Source organism: Nicotiana tabacum, chromosome 10 (assembly GCF_000715075.1).
Source record: "Nicotiana tabacum cultivar K326 chromosome 10, ASM71507v2, whole genome shotgun sequence".
Classification (NCBI taxonomy): domain Eukaryota; kingdom Viridiplantae; phylum Streptophyta; class Magnoliopsida; order Solanales; family Solanaceae; genus Nicotiana; species Nicotiana tabacum.
The window spans coordinates 120,085,535-120,107,003 of NC_134089.1; the positions used below are offsets into that span (position 1 = coordinate 120,085,535).

The 21,469-nt window shown below is 36.1% G+C and overlaps 2 protein-coding genes across 2 annotated transcripts; both read right to left on the reverse strand.

Moving 5' to 3' along the window:
• Nucleotides 1–922: 922 nt before the first annotated feature.
• On the reverse strand, nt 923–4,525 carry LOC107767160 (uncharacterized). Its single transcript, XM_075223911.1, has 4 exons — nt 3,930–4,525; nt 2,558–3,108; nt 1,861–2,432; nt 923–1,363 (listed from the first exon to the last, which is right to left on the reverse strand). Exons 1-4 carry the CDS (start codon nt 4,523–4,525, stop codon nt 923–925), a joined length of 2,160 nt encoding a protein of 719 aa, XP_075080012.1.
• A 1,349-nt stretch (nt 4,526–5,874) lies between these two features.
• LOC107767158 (E3 ubiquitin-protein ligase DA2L-like) lies at nt 5,875–19,645 on the reverse strand. The gene is made up of 9 exons (XM_075223247.1): nt 19,353–19,645; nt 18,918–19,244; nt 18,306–18,357; nt 18,148–18,193; nt 17,956–18,037; nt 17,682–17,826; nt 17,492–17,594; nt 7,144–7,210; nt 5,875–6,683 (listed from the first exon to the last, which is right to left on the reverse strand). Exons 2-9 carry the CDS (start codon nt 19,110–19,112, stop codon nt 6,132–6,134), a joined length of 1,242 nt encoding a protein of 413 aa, XP_075079348.1. The 5' UTR covers nt 19,113–19,244; nt 19,353–19,645; the 3' UTR covers nt 5,875–6,131.
• Nucleotides 19,646–21,469: the final 1,824 nt, after the last annotated feature.

A 21,469-nucleotide genomic window follows, 5' to 3' on the forward strand; every position in this document is an offset into this window, starting at 1 on the left:
TCATATGTATCTTACAGGATTCAAGTGTGTATTAATATTCAGTAACTTTGCTTGAACAGGTTTTAGGTATTTAACAGGTTAATATCAAAGTCAGAAACTTTATGTATACTGATAGTAGGTTATATTAAAGAATTCAGATATATTTTTCTGAATTCAGGTGTATTCAGTTGTATTCAACTGTATTATGCAGCTGTATTCAGCAGGATTCATTTATATGTATCTTTCAAGTTCAGCTAATACATATTAAAGAATACAAATTCAGATGTATTCAGATGAATACAACTGTATTCAGCAGCATTCATTTATATGTATCTTTCAAGTTCAGTTAATACATATTAAAGAATATAAATTTAGTTGTATTAAACATGTTATACATATTCAGCTGTATTCCGCTCTAGTCAGTTGTATTCAATTGTATTATTCAGCTGTAGTCAGTTCTATTCAGCTATATTATTCAGCTGTATTCAGTTGTATTTTTCTGTATTCAGTTGTACTCAATTGTATTATTCATATGTATTTCTCTGTATTCGGCTATATTCTTTAATATGTATCTTTAAAATTCAGTTAATACATGTTAAAGAATATAAATTCAGATGTATTAAACAGGTTATTATCTAGTTAGAGAATACAAATTCAGACTTATTGAAATTGTTATATTACAACTGAGTATATAGATGTATTCCGATGAATTCTGACTAGTTATGTATATAACTCAGGCACTGTCTATAACAAATTGTCAAAGTATATGTGGACAAGGTTATATTCGATTGTATCCAACACATTAAGGCAACTAAATGTATACAGAATCTATTCACGAAAGTCATTTAAAAAATTATTACTTGACAATGAGAATTTATTACTTGACAATGTCATCATAAGTATTGACAAATCGTTGAAGCACCAATACATGTCAGAGTGTTAACTATTTGTTACGTGGAGAATTTCTACACGTTCGCTTGTTATGTCCTCCCTGCCCATATATGCTACATGAATGTTGATTTTTCGGCTGCAGCAATTCACTTAAAGGTTTATCGCGCTTCTTCTTTGGCCTTCTAGGAGGTATTTTCCATTTGGGTGGTAATACAACCTCCTCTGCAACATGTGCTGGTATATTCCAGTCATTTCTGTCCGGTAGCGGGTACAGAGGCACATCGTATGTCATTATAACAATATTTGGTTTGTAATAATTAGAGCAATATTCTTCTAGCATTAGAAACTTGCTCTTCAATACAGCCAAAGCATGTGGGCATGGTAATTCATCAACTTGGAACCTCCTACAAACACATTTTCTCTCTAACAAGCAGACTGTGTAATGCCTCCCTCCATCGTTAACCGTATGTAAGTATTCAGTTGATGGTACCACCTATATTTAAAAATAGAAATATAAGTTTTGAGCACATATAACTGAATTACCATATGTATAATGTTGAATTACTCAGTTACATACAACTGAAATATTTGCATACAGATGAATACATCATATATTTAGACCGGCAGACTATCAAGTGTAATTACGTCTTATCTTATAAAAAATCTGTTGTACTTTAGGCAACTGAAGTGTAACAAAAACATTAGAAGGATACGGCATGACAATACATATTAAAATTATATATAATACAGATTTGTTAGTTGTATTATGATGTATTCGAATAGTTTTTGCAGCATGTTTTTAGTTATATTCAGTTGTATTCATATCAGATCTTCGATAAAATATGTCTTGTATGTGTTTGAATTTAGTTGTATTCATATATATTCATGACAGTTGTATTATAAAAAATGTTTGTATTCAGTTGTGTTCATGTCAGTTATTTCAGAAAACAATTAAGCTATATAATACAATGACATTAAAATAAAACTTACAGTCATACATGTAGACATTGCTTCATTCAAAGTCAGCATCTCCTGGTATTTTTTAGCAAGCGTCGTATATGTCTGTGTAGCTTCTTTGCAGTTACTACAATTCCAACGTCCAAACATCTTCCTAATTTCTTCGAGGGATTCGTATATTGGCAATTCCCTTGCTGAAACTAGTGCGGCATTGATTGACTTAGCAATATTTGACGTCATTGTCCATCCCCTATTAACAGGTGCATACAACCTAGCCCACTTTTTGTATCCAGCTAACTCTAAGTATTCTTTCACCCTAATATCTACCTTCTTCACCTTCTCCATCAGATTGTCAAATTCAGCTTGCGTGTCTGCTTTTGCCATCAAGAAGTATATCTCGCTCAACTTGGCATGGCTCTTTTTGAATTTCTTATATACGTTGTTCCATAGATGCCATATACAAGCAAAATGTGGTACATCTGGATACACTCTTGATACAGATTTAATGATACTCCCATTTCTATCTGAAACGATGCACATGTTTTCCCTGTCACTGTATGCTATCTTGAATTGCTCAAAGAACCACGTCCTAGCAGCATCGTTCTCTGAATTAATAACACCATATGTTAGTGGCTTATATGACCTGTAAATATAATTGAATATATATTTTTAAAACATGTATTTCATTCTTTAAAATATTAACAGATTGTATTATAATTCAAATACTCACCTGCACCATCCAACGTGCTTGCCGAAACGAAAGTCCCGGTGTAGTAAGATTTTAGGTGACTTCCATCCACAACAACAATGGGTCTACAATGATCAAACCCCTTTATAAAGGCATACAAAGATATATACACGTACATGAATTCATTTTTGGGCGATTTTACCATCCTGATGTGGGAACCTGGATATGTCATATCCATTGTATATAAGTATCCTGGTAATTTTTTGTATGAATCAGTCGGTTCACCTCTCAAAAAATTCATTGCCTTTTCTTTAGCCCTCCACGCCAACATGTAGCTAACATCTACACTTAAATCTGATTTCACATCATCAATAATATCCTTTGGGGTGTATTTCCTCTTATGATTAGTAAGCTTAGGCCTTATCATACCAACTATAAGGTTGCTACTTGTCTGTCGTTGCTCATACACCTTGTCCCTCAACGGACATGTATGGTTATCAATGAATTCTCTCACTTTGAATAGTTCTGATTTGTTAATGCTTGAAGCCTTAAACCTCCATTCACAATCTTCTGAAATACAAAATAATGCATAGCTGCAAAGAATTAATCATTGTACATATGATTAGCATAAGTGTTTACAAAAAAATGCACTCATATACACACGAATACAATCTGACATGAATACATTCTGAGATCTATATATATAAATTTTTATACTACTGAATTCAATTATAGTTATATGCATTTAAATACAATGAATACAACTGAATATAATTGTGGGTATATGCATACACTTAAAACCACAGTACACAAAATAAGAAAATAATTAGAGATATTGTAATGTAATTATACCAGTAAAATACATATGAATACATGTATTCATATGAATACATGTATTCTCTCACTTTGAATAGTTCTGATTTGTTAATGCTTGAAGCCTTAAACCTCCATTCACAATCTTCTGAAATACATAATAATGCATAGCTGCAAAGAATTAATCATTGTACATATGATTAGCATAAGTGTTTACAAAAAAAATGCACTCATATACACACGAATACAATCTGACATGAATACATTCTGACATCTATATATATAAATTTTTATACTACTGAATTCAATTATAGTTATATGCATTTAAATACAATGAATACAACTGAATATAATTGTGGGTATATGCATACACTTAAAACCACAGTACACAAAATAAGAAAATAATTAGAGATACTGTAATGTAATTATTCCAGTAAAATACATATGAATACATGTATTTAAGGACCATAAACAAACATATGTTAACTATATCAGTGCTAATCAAGATGAAATCCACAAATACGCATAAATACAACAACGTTAAACTTACAGCTCGAACCAATAATAGAAAATACTAAAAAAAAATTAAATACATGCAAACCTGACAGCATTAGACCTATCAACCCGGAATTGAAACCTTTGAGATATAGCATAATTCTCCATCACCTCTTTCAATGTAGCCTTATTCTTATACACTTGTCCAACCATAACCTCCCTTTGATTAGTTTTTGAAATTATCAAATCCTTGTGGAGTTCGAACACTCCAATTGCTTCTCCTGAATTGACAAAATCTAGAGCCAGTGTATCATCTGTATCGGAATCGTACCTTTGAACTGCTTCGTCTATTTGCACAATGTCGCCTTGATTTAAACTACCTCCGGAGACAAGTTCTTTTTCAATAGTTGTTATGCACAAAGGATAAATCCCAAATTCTCTGTTCTCTTTTTTCAATTCTACATACACTCTGTAACCCATATCATTGTGTATTTCCATTGGCGTGCAATTTTCTTCTACTTTGTATTGAATTTTAATGGACTTTGAGCTCAAATCTTTGCCCAGTTGATTAGAAATTGAAGCAACCAAATCATTAAAGGACGCAGACTCCTTTATCAGTATTCCCTCAATTGAAAAATTGATGTAATTGCCCTCATCGTTCCACTTGCTAGAATGACGCAACAACACTGTTAAACTTGCCATATGTATAAAGGAACTATACCGTATTTTGTATATAATTTGTATCCATCTAATTTTCCGTGGTTGAAATAATATCTGCGAACAGAGAAGAGGGGAAGTGAATGGAAGAACTTCAAACAGATGTTGCTCTGCTTTTCGCTACTTTTTTTTGAATTGTGTATGGCAGAATACAGATTAATGGGTACTATTTTTTGTTCGTTGAGTTAAATTAGGAGAATATCATGTGATTTGATTTCCTTTCCGTTTTTAACTAGTTTAACTTTCCAGATTTTACGCAGATACGTTACTGTATTCACGATAAGGCCGCGTGAATACAGTTAAATACATATCAACCTTAGCTGGAATTCCCTTTTTAACGCCTATTTTTTCTATTGTATTAATGAATACAATAGTTTAAATACATAAAATACATTGTATAAAAACATAAAATGTATCTATAACACGTAAAATAGCAAAAGGTATCTATAAAAGCTAATTAGACCTAAAAGATGGTGCTTTATGAAAAATTCTCTATTTAATTTGGGGCATTGATTAATTCGAATTTGTATCATGTAAAATTCATTAAAGTGGAAATCACTTTTTAGAAGGAAATTTTTTTCATTCCAAATACTCGAACTGAATACCTCTAATTAAAAAAGAAAGATCCCATCCGTCCCACCACAACTATTCTGGTGAGGCCCCAAATCTTGTAAGAAAATATTGAGTATTTCAAAGTCGAAAAGTTAAATGTTTTATATATTAAAAAAAAATTATGTTTATCATTAGAAAATGAGTAATACACTTTTAAACTCCATTTTTTATTTGTTTTTTGTTTTTTCTCAGGTTCTCATCATTGCAATTAGTATATTGAAACATAAAAAAAAATTAATATAAAGTTATTAATTTCTTGAATCAAGTTCTATTACCTAATAAGATCAATAGTGTCACATGAAAGAATAAGTGGTTTATGCAAAAATTATTAAAAAATTTATTCTCAAAAAGCTAGAAAAATCTATTTCAAATAAAAATATATAGGAATTATTATTCTTTTAAATAATGCCTCCCGTTAAAGTGTGGCTTTAGACCACCAAACCTATTGAGCCGCCCCGGCCCCTCCTCCTCTCCCTCCCCCACACATTTTCTTTTCCTTTTGACGCGTACTCGGTACTTCTTACAATTCCTTGAGATACAAAAAGGTTATCTACACGAAAAACTGCTTCGCTTGGGACATCCAATTTCATGAACCCAAAACCAGTGCCTTACAATTCTAGTGCCACAAGGAGCGATCTGCTTCCACCTTTTTTCACAATAGAACCACTTCTTGAAATACATCTTGAAGTAACTCGACAACTATTTACAATTTGAAAATGAGCTGAACTTATAAACCTGTTATGTGCAGGCTCAAACAATATTCATTCACTAGAATCAATTTCTCTGTTTTCGTACAGCAGTATACCAGACTACAAAAGGGAGGAAAAGTAGGAAAACAGAGAGGTGGAAAGGTAGAGGACAAGAAGATTAAAATACTGGTTGCATTTTCTTTTTCTTGTCTTTTTTTGTTTCATTTTCTTTCTGATGAGTGGCGAGGCAATATGAGGGGAATCCACTCAACCCCACATCACAAGCACTACTAGTGCCATGACACTCCAGGTGGACTAGACCGCGAGCTTGCCTCAGCCAGTGAAACAGCCATGGCTAACATCATCTGCTCTTCAAAATTCTCAGGAACTATTGAACCGGTGGTGGGTTGCACAGGGAATGAAGCATCATCTTCCATTTCGTCAGAGACTGCATAACTAGTTCCAACTTCGGCAACCATGGACCCGTGATCAGCCCATTCACCATCGTCCCTCGTTATTTCCAGCTGCCTTTCAGGTGACGCATGCATGGTGCTCTCAGCATGAGAGTAATCATCATTCTCTATCTCCTCCCTATTGGAAAACCTATCACAAGCAAGATGCTCATTATACGATGACATGCTCCGATCATAGTTACTGGACTCTCCACCCATTTGCTGGCGCTCAGCAAGGGCTGCAATTGCACAAGCAAGACCACCAGAAGGAGAGGAAGATGATCCTGAAGCGGCAGGGGTGTTGACTGCTGGGACACCTCGATGATCCGCTGTATATTGTTCTGATGGACCAACATCACTGTAGTCCATAGTTCGATTTCTGCCATTCTCCTATCATGTCATCAGTTTCGTGTGGAAAATTAAGTGCTATGCCATTAAATATAGTTGAATAGCGCAAAAAGCACGACCAAAATTATCATCCCAAAGATGATCAGATGTTAAAAGTGGCAATAGGTGACACAGCGAAAGAAAATAAATGATATCCCATGCCACAAAGTTAAATATTTTCTGCCATAAGATTTTCAAAATGTGAAAAGATGAATACCAGAATTCAAAATTAGCAAGATTTACCCCAATAGAAAACAAGAAAATGCCTGTTTCCATCAAACTCGAGCTGAGAGAAAGATGACACTTTGCTCAGAAAACAGAAATCAGACACTTCAATTAAAGAAAAGGGGTACGTCGGACAAAGGATAGGAAACTCTTAACTTTTCACCTAATGCTGCCTCCCCGCAACAAGAAAAGAAAATGACCAAGAAAGAAGAAAAAGGATAGTGAATGGATAATTTACCTGTATGGATAACCATATGGCTTCCATAACCATTATATCCTCAAGATCCAAGTCAAAGTCATCCTCCCTGTGTCACATATACAGGAAACCAGGTAAGACCATATATGTAGATAAGCTAAGTGTTTGTGGCAACATCAAGCACTAAAATTCAATCAGAAATTATTGCAAACAGAATATGAATTTCTTTCTTCTATCTATTGCTTCAATAGATCCAATGTGGCTCGGCCCTTCCAGCTTAGTGCACCGGGCTGCTCTTTTTATTGTTTTTTATTTTTCTTTGACAAACGTGGATAACCTTACTCACAAAAAGTTTGACATAAAAGCAACAAAACCAAGCTATACCTTTAGCTCTCTTGAAGTTTAAAAAATGTGGTATGCTATAGCTGGGAGCTTCAACTAATGGGCTGTCCTTTTTATTGTTTTTCATTTTTCTTTGACAAACGTGGATAACATTACTCACAAAAAGTTCGACATAAAAGCAACAAAACTAAGCTATAACTTTAGTTCCCTGACATCGACGAGACAATCATGGACCGGTTTACCAACGACAAGTTTAAAAAATATGGGACACTATAGCTGGAAGCTTCAACTAATGGGACAAAATCTCATCTTTCATCTCCACTAACTACTTAAAAATTGTTTAATACAATCCACATTTGCATTTGGTTGAGGAAATGGGCGATTGTCTCCTTATGTGGTCTTGGCAATCTCATCACATAAGCTAGCTTTTGGGGTTGAGACCGCTGAGCTAGGCCCAAATTCCATGTGCATTTTCTTAACATGGTATCAGAGCTAGCGTGTGAAAGTGAAAGTTCTCGCGGTACAATTACAGGCAACATTCAAAAGAGATGGTAGTCATCGCGCATTCTCGGGGAAGCATAAGGTTTATCCGCTCAATCTTCAGTTTTAGAAGGAAGAGAAAATAGTCATCGCGCATTTTGGGGGAACCATAAAGGTTGTCCATGCTATCTTCAATTTTCAAGTTTTCGTCAATGTTGTGAAGAAACCAACACCACCACCATAAGACGCATCACCTTCCGCAAGCTGAACCCAACAAGCGTCATCAAAAATTGAGGTTGCATGCTCTGGCGAGATTCCTAATTCCCAGCACGTGGTCAAACGTAGCGAGTGTGAGAGCCACTTTCCCGCCGTCTCCGAGACTCCGACTCTGATATTTGCTTCTTTGGAGCAACCTACTAATTCTGACTGGCCCATTAACTTTCTACTAATCTCATACCGTTGAATTAGGTTCAACAAGCCCAAGCAACTTTTCCATCAACTTCATCCTCAGAAACACAACGCATTTGATTTCAAAATAACAATCACTCCCCACGCCACCTACCCAACCCAACCCCATCCAAATATTTTGACACTTGTGTTTGTTACATGTTGACTATTCTCAATGTACTATCAACTGCTCCACAAGGCTGCCATTCATTCACATTTCTTACAATCACTTAACCTTTTAACTATTAGCAGTATCGAACAAATAAGTTGGATGATAATCTTTAATCCCCAGACCCCACTTTGTCGGATTTTATTGGGTCGTTGTTGTTGTTGTTGTTGATAATCTTTAACCCTCTCTTTGCCTTGTACTAAAATTCCACTTCGTGCTTGAAGGTTGTAGGAAAACTGATTTAAAAACAAAAAAATAAACAAGCTGGAACTAACAAATAGATCACTTCAAAAGCCTAGAGTCCTCAAAAAGCTACTACATACTAGATTAAGTATCTTGGAGGAGCTTTTTGTTTCAATTTGACCTGTATTATATAGTTCTCTTTGCCATAAATTTTTTTTTTATAGTACTACATGTCATAATTCTTTTAGTAAGGCTACATATGTTATATTTCTAAAAGTATTTCATTAAAGAAGAATACCTTTGTACTTTACCTATCACTAATTTTTCAATCATTTTCCTCCAACGTCTTGCATTTCCAGAATCTTTCACTCATTTATACTTTAAATTTCATTTTCAGAAAAAATATTATTAAGATACCTAGTTTGTGCTGTCATTTGTCTTACATCACTGCGATACAACAAATTTGCATGACATAGCATTTTCAACTTCTGAATCCATCTACTTTATTGCCTCTTTGAGCCGAGGGTCTCCTGGAAACAGCCTCTCTGCCCCTCGGGTAGAGGCCCCTCGGGTAGAGGTAAGGTCTGCGTACATATTACCCTCCCAGACCCCACTTGTGGGATTACACTGGGTTGTTGTTGTTGTTGTTGAATCCATCTACTTTATTGTAAGGAATATTAATTAATTTCTAGTCTCTCTGAAAATTGGCTAACTTCAACCCTCATATAATTTGAGAAAGATATTACACAAATAAATAATATAAGTTCAACGATACTTTTTTGACAGTAAAAGATATGTTCCTTCATCAACCCTTTTCATGATAACCCCTTAAAACCACCACAAACTCCAAACTCCTAGTGAGTTAAAGGAAAACCTGCAAGTCGATGTATCAAACCAAATATTGGCGTGATGACTATTTTTTTTTGAATTGGTAACTATTGTATATATTATAACAATCAGTACATAGGTTGCACTGAAAACCAAATTTACATAGAGAGAATTTATAGATATTCTAATTTGAGACCTAGCATGATCCTAGAATGTCTATGATTGTCAATGTATCTTCTGCGTACATCTGTTTGCACCAAAAACAAAATAGAAGAATACAATTGAGTTTGATCTTCTGCATTGAGTTGCTTCTATCTTCAAAACATCTAGTATTCCTTTCCCTCCAGACTGTCCACCAAATACATGCCGGAACAGTCCTCCATCTATCTCTACTAGTTGCTTCAGCTCCAGCTTCTTCCCAGCTATAGATGACATCTTTAATCCTGAATGGCATTGACCATGAGATACCCCTAAGACTAATAAAGATTTTCCATAGTTGGTCTGTAATCTTGCAGTGTAGAAACAGATGGTTGACAGTTTCTGCATTTTCCCCACACAAAAAACATCTTGAACACAGAGAAATTCCCCTTTTTATGAGATTATCCTGGGTTAAAACCGCCTCCTTTGCTAGTAGCCAAGTAAAGCAAGCTACCTTGTATGGAATCTTTGTTTTCCATATATGTTTCCAAGGCCATGTGTCTACCTGTTGATTATCATGATTCAAAATCTTATATGCATCCTTCACTCGGTAAATCCCTTTGTTGTACCTCTTCCACCATATTGAATCCAAACCTTCCTGTAGTCCTGTAAATGCTTCCAGCTCTTTGTAGAGGTCAGTTAATCTTGTTATCTCCCAGTCATTCAGCTGTCTTCTTAGAGCTATTTCCCATCCTTGACAACTCCTCATATCAGCGACTGTCTTATGCTGGTTTTGTGCTAAACCGAACATATCTGGGTATCTTTCCTTTAAGCTTCCCATTCCTAGCCAGTTATCATTCCAAAATGATGTGTTCCTTCCGTTGTTCACTCTTATGGAGGAGTGATTCTTCATTATTGGCCAAAGTTCTCTGATTGATTTCCACACACTTACTCCATATGATGTACTGACTTTTTTTGACACCCAGTTGTTTTCTTCACCATACTTGGCTTTGATCACTTTGACCCATAAAGATTGGGGTTCTTTAGAGTACTTCCATAACCATTTAATTCTAAGAGCCTTGCTTTGATTCTTCAAATTCCTTATCCCTAATCCACCTTGTTTTTTATCCATTGTTGTTGTCTTCCAATTGACCAAATGGAAGACCTTTTTCTCCTTATTGCCTTGCCAGAGGAATGTTCTTCGGAGTTTGTCCAATCTCTGTAAAATGCCTGATGGAATTGGGAACAAAGACATCATGTAAGTAGGTAGAGAGTCTAATACTGAGTTGATTAGAACTAGCCTACCCCCCAATGATAGATACTGCGATTTCCATCTTGACAACTTCTTCTCACACTTTTCTATGACTGAATTCCAGATTTCTTTTGATTTGGATCTTGCACCAAGAGGCATCCCAAGGTAAACAGTTGGTAGGGACCCAACTTCTCCTCCCAATATCTGAGTCAGTTGCCCCATGTTGTTAACTTCATTAATGGGGAAAATGTTGTTCTTTCTCCAGTTAATGTGTAATCCTGATACACCTTCAAATAAAACCAAAATGATCCTTAAGAATCTAAGTTGGTCTTTTTCAGCATCACAGAAGACTAGAGTATCATCAGCATATTGGAGATGTGTGATCTCTAGATTGTTAGCCCCACTCCTGTTTACCTCAAAACCTTTAACCCAACCACTGACTTTAGCCGTTTTGATCATGTTGTTCAATCCTTCCATGGCTATGATGAATAAAAAGGGAGATAGAGGATCACCTTGTCTGAGACCTCTGTGTGAGTGAAAATAACCTTTAGGACTTCCATTTATAAGAATGGAGAATTTCACAGTAGATATGCAAAATTTCATCCATCTAATCCATTTTTGCCCAAAACCCATTTGTTCTAACATTCTTAGTAGGAAGCTCCAGTTCACATGATCATAGGCCTTCTCGATATCCAATTTGCATAAGATTCCAGGTTCTTTCTTTTTTATTCTTGAATCCACAGCTTCATTGGCAATCATCACTGCATCAATTATTTGTCTTCCTTTGATGAACGCCATTTGTTGAGCATCAACAAGTTTCCCAACCACCCTCTTAAGTCTTTCAGTTAAGACTTTTGAGAGCAGTTTGTAGAAGCTCCCTATCAGACTGATCGGTCTGAAATCTCTCAATTCTTTCGCACCTGTCTTCTTTGGAATCAATGCTATATATGTTGCATTGAAGCTTTTCTCAAACATCTCCTGTGAATGGAAGTTGTTAAAAGCCGCCATGATATCTTCCTTCAAAATGTCCCAACACTTTCTGAAAAAACCCATTGTGTATCCATCTGGACCTGGAGCCTTGTCACTTGCACACATCTTCAGGCTGCTCAGCACTTCTTGTTCCTCAAAGTTACTTTGTAAAGACTCCCTTTCCGATTCAGAAATGCTTGTAGTATTTTCGAAATTGACTGTTGGTCTCCACTGTTCAGGTTCTGTGTATAGCTCCTTGTAGAATTCAATAATCTCGTTCTTTATTCTTTCTGGATCCTCGATTACTTCACGTCGAATCATTATTTCGTCAATGTTGTTGTTTCTCTTGCGTGCATTTGCAGTCCGATGGAAAAATTTTGTATTCCTATCCCCTTCTTTGAGCCACAAAGCTCTTGATTTTTGTCTCCATGCAATTTCTTCATTCTTGAGTTGCACCTCAATCTCCATTAGAGTAGCTGCTTTCCTGACTGATTCCTCCTCTGTCAACGCTCTTAGTTGTTGCGTTGTCTCAAAATCTGCTAGTTGACTTAGCAATTTTGATTTCTGCAGTCCCAGATTGCCTTCGTAACTTCTGCTCCATCCTTTTAGCTTGCCCTTGAGAGCTTTTAACTTGCAAGCTAAAATGTAATCAGGTCTTCCTGAGAATTCAAAAGATCCCCACCACTCTCTAATTCTGTCCTCAAAACCTTCCACATTCAGCCACCAATTTTCAAACTTGAAGTATGATTTAGCTTGTTCCCACACACCGCAGTCTAGAGCCACAGGTGAATGGTCCGAAATCAGCCTTTGTAGGATAGTTTGCTTGATGTTTCTGAGTCTTACATCTCATTCTTCTGAAATGAGAAATCTATCAATTCTTGAAGCCGCTGTATGATTGTCCCCTTTGAACCACGTATAGTTTCCTCCTTCAAGTCGAAGATCTATCAGCTCCATATCTTCTATAAAATCCGAAAACTCTACCATCGCTCTGGACCTCCTTGAGCATTCCCGTTTTTCAGAAGAGTACCTTGTAACGTTAAAATCGCCACAAACCGCCCAAGGACCTTCCATCAATCCCCTCACTGCACCAATTTCACTCCATACTTTTTTCCTTTCTATTCTACAATTTGGAGCATACACTCCTGTTATGTGACATTGAAAATTCTGTAGAAGAGCGTCAAACTTGCATGTCAAAGTGTATGCACCAATCTTGTAACACCTCCCCTTTCCATACTCTGCAATCCCATAACATCAAAATCCCCCCTCTCGTGCCGCTAGCTTCTAAACTTGCATACCTAACCCATCTACCACCCCATATTTGCCTGACTATTTCCTCGATATCCCCCTCGACTTTTGTTTCTTGCATGCAAATAATGTCTGCCCTCCAATTCTGCACTTGACTTTTTATTATCTCCCTTTTCTTCTTATCATTTAGACCCCTTACATTCCAGGAAATTACTTTGATCCTCATATAGAAATAATTGATAGATCTCTTCCCCTACTCCTTTTCCCGTCACTCTTGAATTTGACATCGAAAGAAGTCAAACCCTTTAATTCCAGTGATCCTTTGAATCTTTGTTTCTTCACCTCCAACTCTGACTCCACCCTTCTAACCTGTCTGCAGCTGTCAATTTGCATTAACAATTCCAGTGCTTCTTCTTCATGTCCTTGGAAATCTACTCCAAACATTTTCCCCAATTTGATCATATTTTGATGGACCCATATTGTTGCATCCATGTCTTTATCCAATAAAGGATTGTGTTGCTGAACTGCTAAAGGATTCATCTCCTCAATTTCCCACTCTTGAATAGGGCTACATTGCTTTAGATGTTCCAAAGTACATCCCACGTGATCATTCCCCATCTTTAAGTTTATGCTTTGCTCCCCTTCCTTCTGTTTCAGTCTTGCTAAATCTACTCCACCTTCTGGCTGACTGCAACTGGAAATTGTTTCCTTTTGCATACTTTCACGATTCACATTAAAGTTTTGCTCCCCTGGAGATGACTCTTTTGCTCCCGAGTGAGAAGGTCCTCTCATTTCCTCGATATAAGGCTTCAGCCCAGTATCAGAGAACTTACACGAGAGGTCATTAAAAATGACTTGTGCAGCCATATCGGGGTCATCGGATTTCAGCTTGACTTTTGACACTCTACTGTTTTGATTCATCGAAGTTGAACCTTGTGTAAATTGACCACTTGCCTTTCCTTTACCATTGTTTAGCTCATACCGTGTCTTTCTTTCAGCCCAGATTGGGATGAAAAATTTGGTACCGTCTCTTACAATCCCCACCTCATTGGGAGTCTTCCTGCCATCACCAGCAATTTTGATTCTTGCCCACTTGAGATGGTTTTTGAGATCAGTTTCTTCTTCTGTAGCTAGCCAACCCCCACAGAGATCTCCTATTTCTTTGAAGATCTTTTGTGACCATAGATGTACAGGAATCCCCATGGCTCTAATCCAGCATGTTTCCTCAATTTGTGAGTTTGGAATGCAACCGGCAGTATGATTCCACCAATCCAGATGAAGCTTGAATTTTTTCCATCTCCATTCTCCTTGCACAACCTGCTTTGCCATGAATCTGTTTGGAAATTCAAAAAGAAACATGTTTCCTGTCATTTCATAAATGTTTACTCCGTATGCTTTGTTCCATGACGCACTAGCCCATCGCCTTATGTCTGCTAAAGTGGGTCTCTCATTGATTTCTTCCCCAAAAGACCCGATAATGCATCTTTTTAGTAAGCCTGTGTCCTCTCCTCCAATAGGGTCCAGAACAGAGATACCGCCATTGCTCGTGCTGACCCTTGCCTCTCGAAACGTATTGGATTGCCATTTACTCTCCTTAACTGCTTGGGCATAAGGGAAATTGTCCACAGTGTTTCTAGGTGGTACTATGGGATTCAACTTGATGGTCTGATATATGAATCTCTCTATCTTAGCTGCTATGTCTTTCCAACCAGAATTCAAAGTTAACTCTAGGATTATAATCACTGACCTCCCTTCTCCCTTCAGTGACAGAATACTCATATATCTTCCATGGGTGTTAAATTTCCTAGTGCAGAAATGTTCTGTCAATTGCTCCTTGTACTTCCATCTCTTCACTAGATTATTTTGATCTGTCGACGCTTCTTTAAGTGTAAAGCATATCCATTCCATTGCCTTTCTACCCATGGATGATCTTCTCATCATGTTACGGCTTCTCTCCACCCATTCAAACCAAATGTCTTTGTTGGAGTTCCATCTGGTGATGTCAAAAGATTTGAATCCTGCGTTGAAATATATCCTGTTGTCTCTCATATTGTACAAAACAGCTGTTCAGGTTCTGGAATTTTAGGGGTTGTTTAGAAGTTATCACAGTGAGCTTTAAAGCTTGTCAACAGAATGAGAGCTAACAGTACAAGGAGCTCTCAGAAAGCTTGACAAGTAGAATAACAGAATGACTATTACTTATATGGATCCTTGATTTCCATCAAGTTATATTCTTAGCTAAGTCTGCAAGAATTCGAGGAGATATTAGATATTTTAGGAAGATTTTTTAGCTGTATGATTTAGGTCTACCTCCCTCTCTAACATCTTTATCGCACCTCGGGGCCTGTTCATTTACAAGTAAGCAAGGAAATAGAATCCTAGTGAGTCATTTTATTCTCAAAGATGGTTAAAAATCCGAACGGGCTTCCAAATAGATTGCTTAAACAAATCTTTGGTGTAAGGCCGCTACTTCTACACCTTCTAATCGACCTGAACAATATATACGACTTCCACCCTTCACTATTTTACTAAAAATGGAACAAAATGATCTAGTTTTGTTCCTTGGTCGAAAAACGATGTCTGAACAATCAGAGAAGCACTTTGATAAACAGATCTGATCTTGACTAATCCCATTAATGTATTAGTGTATCTTTTTATATGTTAAAGATTGCATTTTTTCACTTCATAGGACATGACCAAACAATTTTAGACGATCTTCTCTCATTTCATTCCTTTTGTACTACTTGCACATTCTGTTAGATATAAAAATTTCTAATCTTGTGTGTGTATATTCCACATCCATCCTAATATCAATATTTCTATAAGTCCCCAAGGGAATGGCCTCGTGGGTGAGGCATCGAAGTTACAACCTAAAGAACATAGATTCGAAGTCCAACTACAACACTTGGTTTGCGCCCGCTTACTCCATCCATAATGGAAAAGATTAACTTGGTAACATGTCCTTGGAGGCTGGACATGTCCTTGGAGGCTGGACCAATTTAAGTGTAAAGCATATCCATTCCATTGCCTTTCTACCAATGGATGATCTTCTCATCATGTTGCGGCTTCTCTCCACCCATTCAAACCAAATGTCTTTGTTGGAGTTCCATCTGGTGATGTCAAAAGATTTGAATCCTGCGTTGAAATATATCCTGTTGTCTCCCATATTGTACAAAACAGCTGTTCAGGTTCTGGAATTTTAGGGGTTGTTTAGAAGTTATCATAGTGAGCTTTAAAGCTTGATATAAAAATATACAAAACAGTTGTCTCTCATACTTGCACATTCTGTTAGATATAAAAATTTCTAATCTTGTGTGTGTATATTCCACATCCATCCTAATATCAATATTTCTATAAGTCCCCAAGGGAATGGCCTCGTGGGTGAGGCATCGAAGTTACAACCTAAAGAACATAGATTCGAAGTCCAACTACAACACTTGGTTTGCGCCCGCTTACTCCATCCATAATGGAAAAGATTAACTTGGTAACATGTCCTTGGAGGCTGGACAGACTGCTTGGTAAATTGGTCAAATTGGCGGAGGTGTATGTAAGCTAGTCCCAACAATTGCACTTATCTTTCCAATAAGCTGGTCCTTAGCAACCCAACATTCATTCCCATATAATATTGCTGATATCATGAACATTGTATAAGACTTTCCTTTCACTTGGATATTTACTTTCCTATCGCACAAACACTACTGTCGCAGTCCTCCATTTCATCCATCCTATTTTAATTTATATGCACATGTTAAACCATTGTACCATTCTCCAAGAACAATGAGCCTAGATATCTGAACTGTCTGCGGTTAGGCATCACAATCACATCTAATATTACAATCAACAATATTGCATAATAAACTATTATCATGTGGAATAACAAAATGCCCTGGAAAAGGATCTAAACACTGCTTTCTCCCTGGTCCCCCGCAGAAGTTGCATCCACAAGCATAAATATGGATCCCGTTACACAAAAACCTTAAAATTATTCCACAAAGTCATAACTAATAAGCTTAAATCTTAAGGCACTATCCGGTAAATCTAAGGACCTGCTTGAAAAATATATTGGATTAAGTAACATTCAACATAACTTGATCAATCTAAAGAAGTAAGCAGTAATATTTCGTTCAAAACAGCATGCAGATCCAGATCCCTAACTAATTTATTCACTCTACTTCCACCATTCGGGTTACCTTTTTCAATACTTTTAAGATGATTTAGTGGCTAGTATCAAACTATCTAGTCCATCAACATGACCTAAATGAGTAAATTCTTCAGTAAATTTATCGTAAATTAGGAAAGATGATTTGAACCAATTAGCACCAAAAAACAGTTCGTACCTATTCTGCCTCATGCGTTGAGGCTGTCTAATTGTTGAAGCTGCACATGTCTCTTGAGAAGTAATGACTTCTCCACCTTCCACAGCAGAAGCAAAAGATGGTGCTGCAGACAAGAAGGAAATATAAGCCTGGATTATAATCAGAAAATAGTGAAGCCAAAAAGACTAACATCAGAGCTTAAAATAAATACCTGCTGTAGAGCAATACTCTATCTCACTTGGTCCAGCAATACTACTGGAAGAACTAAGCTCTCTTCGTTTCTGTGTTTTCTCTTCTTCATCCTGCATCTCCTGCTGTCTCATCCTTATTTTGGCTTCTATAACCCGTTGTTCCTCCTAAAATAATGACATGAGAGGGATAGAAAAGGATAAAAATAGCCTAAGTTCAGTAAGAGACTCCTTTATCAATATGTAATAATATCCATGCAATCACCCAAAGAAATACAACAGTAGATAGGATCTTACAATCTGCTCTATCCCCTTTTCTTCCTTCGTCTTAACCCCACGATATTCCACCGCGTAATTTGATGTTTTACAAAATGGGCATCTTATAACGTTAAGGAGGTCAGTGTAGAATGAGAATCTGGAAGGAGGGAGAGGAGATATGCAAAATGCATTTAGCAATAAGCAACCGGTAATCTTAGAAATCAAGGATACTGTGTTGGACGGGTTGAATTGGGGGTCTTCATCTGCAAAAAACACTCTGTTGCAAGGAAACAAGTCACAAATCCACTTCCAAAAATGGTACATATTATTACATCAAAAGTAGAGCCATAATAAGCACAGGCAATTACAAACACAAGGACAATAAATACCTGTACAAATGCCTTTCATGCAACATCTTGAACGGTTTAAACTAGGATAATACTGCAAAGTTCAAAATGAACAAAGGTATTAATCATAGCAAATATCGCTAGACATAAATTCCATGCTAGTCCAACATAACTGAGGAGTCACAATAAAAAACAACAAAAACTACTACACTTTTTATTTATCTTTTTTACTTGAACTTCATTTTATTTTGGTAATTATGATGATATGAGTTGAGCTAAATGAAAGGAATGAGGATTTATATCGCCGACCCCAACTTGTTTGGGACTGAGGCGTAGTTGTTGTTATTGGTGATGTTGGGGCCAGCTTGAGCACCTCGACTATTCTACCAAGTACCTACTCCTACTAGCACAGGTTCCGGGTAACTCTGCCCATCAAGGCTTAGGCAGATAGGAAGAAAATGCCTAGTATTTATGCCTAGTATTTTGAACCTGAGACCTCATGGCTCTTCATTTACCACTAGGCCGTGCAACTACAAGAACTAAAACTGCATCCCAATCCTAAACAAGTTGAGGACCACTACATAAATCGCGTTCTAGACAAACATATGCCAACAAATTTTCAAGGTGAATAATGGAAAGAAAAGAAAAACAAACCAAGAAGCAAATGGGGCATTCCTCGAGGTCAGAGTTGGGACAATCATCATCACCAGGATAGCAAGGTGCGAGCTTGGAATCAAGAATGAGTTTACGAAGCTTCTTAATATCCACATCCTTAAGTTGGTACAACCCCTGAGGCCTAGTGTACTTCTCATCCACCACTTGCCTCCTCCTTCCCAACTTATTACCCATTCCAAAATATTCACAATAATAACCCACAAAAACAACACAAACCAATAATTTCTAGCCCTAATTTTCACATCTCAAAATACAAAACTTCCAATACATAAATACCGAAATATGAACAAAAGATATTCACCCATCCTGCAAATTACCAGCAAAAAAAAACAAAACATTAAGACTCAAATACCTAATCCAATTTTTCACAAAAAAAAAAAAAAAAAAAACAAGCAAACAAGAGGTACCACACACCTGAAAATGAAGGCAATAGGAGAGAGAGAAAGAGAGGGGGAACAAGATCAGAAGTTTCTTCTCTGATACAAAATTTGTAGTGTGTGTTTCGATATGTGATTTACACGTATTTTTACAGTTTTTTTATAAAAAATAAAGTAGTACTTTCTCTAAGAAATGTCTGATTTTTTTTGTTGTTATATAAATAGAGGGATTTGTTTTGTATATTAGGGGATGGCTTGCGAATAGAAGAGAATGAGATAAGCAAATCGCAAGCAAAGCACCGTATGAGAAAGAGTAGACGAGCCGGAAAGAATCGCAATCACCCCACCCCACCCCCGTCCCTCCCTTTTGGGGGTTAAAGCGGTGGGGTAGGGTAAGGTGATGATAATTTTGCCAAATTATGTAATTTTTTATGTTGCACAAGTTAAATTATTAATTGGTACTCCAAAGAATGAAGCAATCCATTATTAATTTCTCTGATTGGTTGGTCCGCCATTGATTAATCTTATATGCGACATGAACCTTCATTTTTTTTCTTTTTAAATAAGAAACATTATACAAATTAAATCGAGCTTTTTGGATAGATATACTTGTTATTAATCTCTCTTTGTCAAGGACCGATGCACCTTACTGCATTGTATCCAATATTTTTTTAATTATACTCACATATATAGTATCAAAAAAATTTAAATTTTATATTAAGTTCTCACGCAAATATATTCATACAATAATATTTAAATTTTACTAATTTAAAATTTAGATCCACCTTTGATTTTTGTTACTCAATTGTGGAAGCTTCGACAATTGCAAATTAACTAAAATATTTGTGTTTGGCAACACATTTGTGGAAGCTTCAAAATGTTCATTACAATTATTTATCTTGATTTTCTAATTTAAGAAGTATCGCTCATTTTTAATGGAAAATTAATTTATTTTTTAAAGAAAATAACCATCAATTACACATCAAAACACAATTAGAAATTACAAGAATCATAATGTTTTCCTAAGTAATTAAGTTGACATTTCGGATTAAAACTCTCATCTTCCATTGAATATTCACATATTGATAATGGTCCTGGTCAGAGGAAGATATTAAACGTGAAAGCAAACGAAAAATGAAGAACGTAACACACGTTTGATATAATTCGTAACCCCATTTTAATATTCCTTATTACAAAAGCACCTTAATTTAGAGGTCAGAAATTTTGGAATTACTAGCAAATCATGTCGTATTAGCTGGAATAAAGTGGCCCAATAAAACAAGAACATATTTTCAAGCAAGGAATTAAAATCCAGAGTTCTTGCGCATATGGGGGCCATAAAACGGTTGTTTTTTTGTTTTTTCGGGGTCAACATATTGTAGCATTAATTTGGACCACACTATCATAAATTTAGACGCAAATTGGTTGACCAAGAATCTTGATTTTTTGACTCCTATTATGCTTTGGTTGACCAAGAATCTTGATTTTGTGACTCCATTATGCCTCTGATTTATTAAAACGAGATGGTTTATACAACATCACTAATTAACTCCAAAAAGAAAAGAGAAAAGGGGATGCTTCTTTTGTCCGAATATATATATAGGATTTTAGTTTTATGTATTGTCAGTGTAAACATGTTATTTACTCTAATTTTAAGTTATTGCATAAAGTTTACTTAAGCAGTTACCTCAATTTGTAGATTAATATAAACTGATGGTTTAATAAAATGATACATTATTAGGTGCAAATACTTTGCTAATTATCAACACTTAATATTTGGCCTTCGTTTGTCATGTTGTTGATTGGGTCGCCTAGTTGATTAGAAAGGATTAAGATTAGCTTAATTTGTGTTTTGTATGTGTAAAAAAAAATTAGCTGCTTCTAAGGACGTATTAGTTTTTTTATTCAATGAGCTCATTAATTAGGGACTACACACAAAGTACAAAGTAATGGCTTATTTGTTCCAAAGTTGTTCAACTACGTGGTTTGATTAAGGATCTGCCTAGGTATGGTACTAGGATGTTGAGGAACTGTAGTTGCTAAAGGTTCACCAAATGTGTCTTGTCTGTATTATTTTGGTACTACTTTAAATTAGAGCCTGTTTGGCCAAGCTTCTCAAGACAAAAAAAGTATATTTTTTTTTCAAAAGCACTT

Coding starts and splice junctions, on each gene's coding strand:
- LOC107767160 (XM_075223911.1), bottom strand. CDS start 4,525: ATGGCAAGTTTAACAGTGTTGTTGCGTCATTCTAGCAAGTGGAACGAT. Junction 2,433..2,557: donor AAGCACGTTGGATGGTGCAG/GTGAGTATTTGA, acceptor TTATTAATTCAG/AGAACGATGCTGCTAGGACG. Junction 1,364..1,860: donor CAATGTCTACATGTATGACT/GTAAGTTTTATT, acceptor TTTTAAATATAG/GTGGTACCATCAACTGAATA.
- LOC107767158 (XM_075223247.1), bottom strand. CDS start 19,112: ATGGGTAATAAGTTGGGAAGGAGGAGGCAAGTGGTGGATGAGAAGTAC. Junction 18,194..18,305: donor CATGAAAGGCATTTGTACAG/GTATTTATTGTC, acceptor TCCTTGCAACAG/AGTGTTTTTTGCAGATGAAG. Junction 6,684..7,143: donor CCATATGGTTATCCATACAG/GTAAATTATCCA, acceptor ATGACATGATAG/GAGAATGGCAGAAATCGAAC.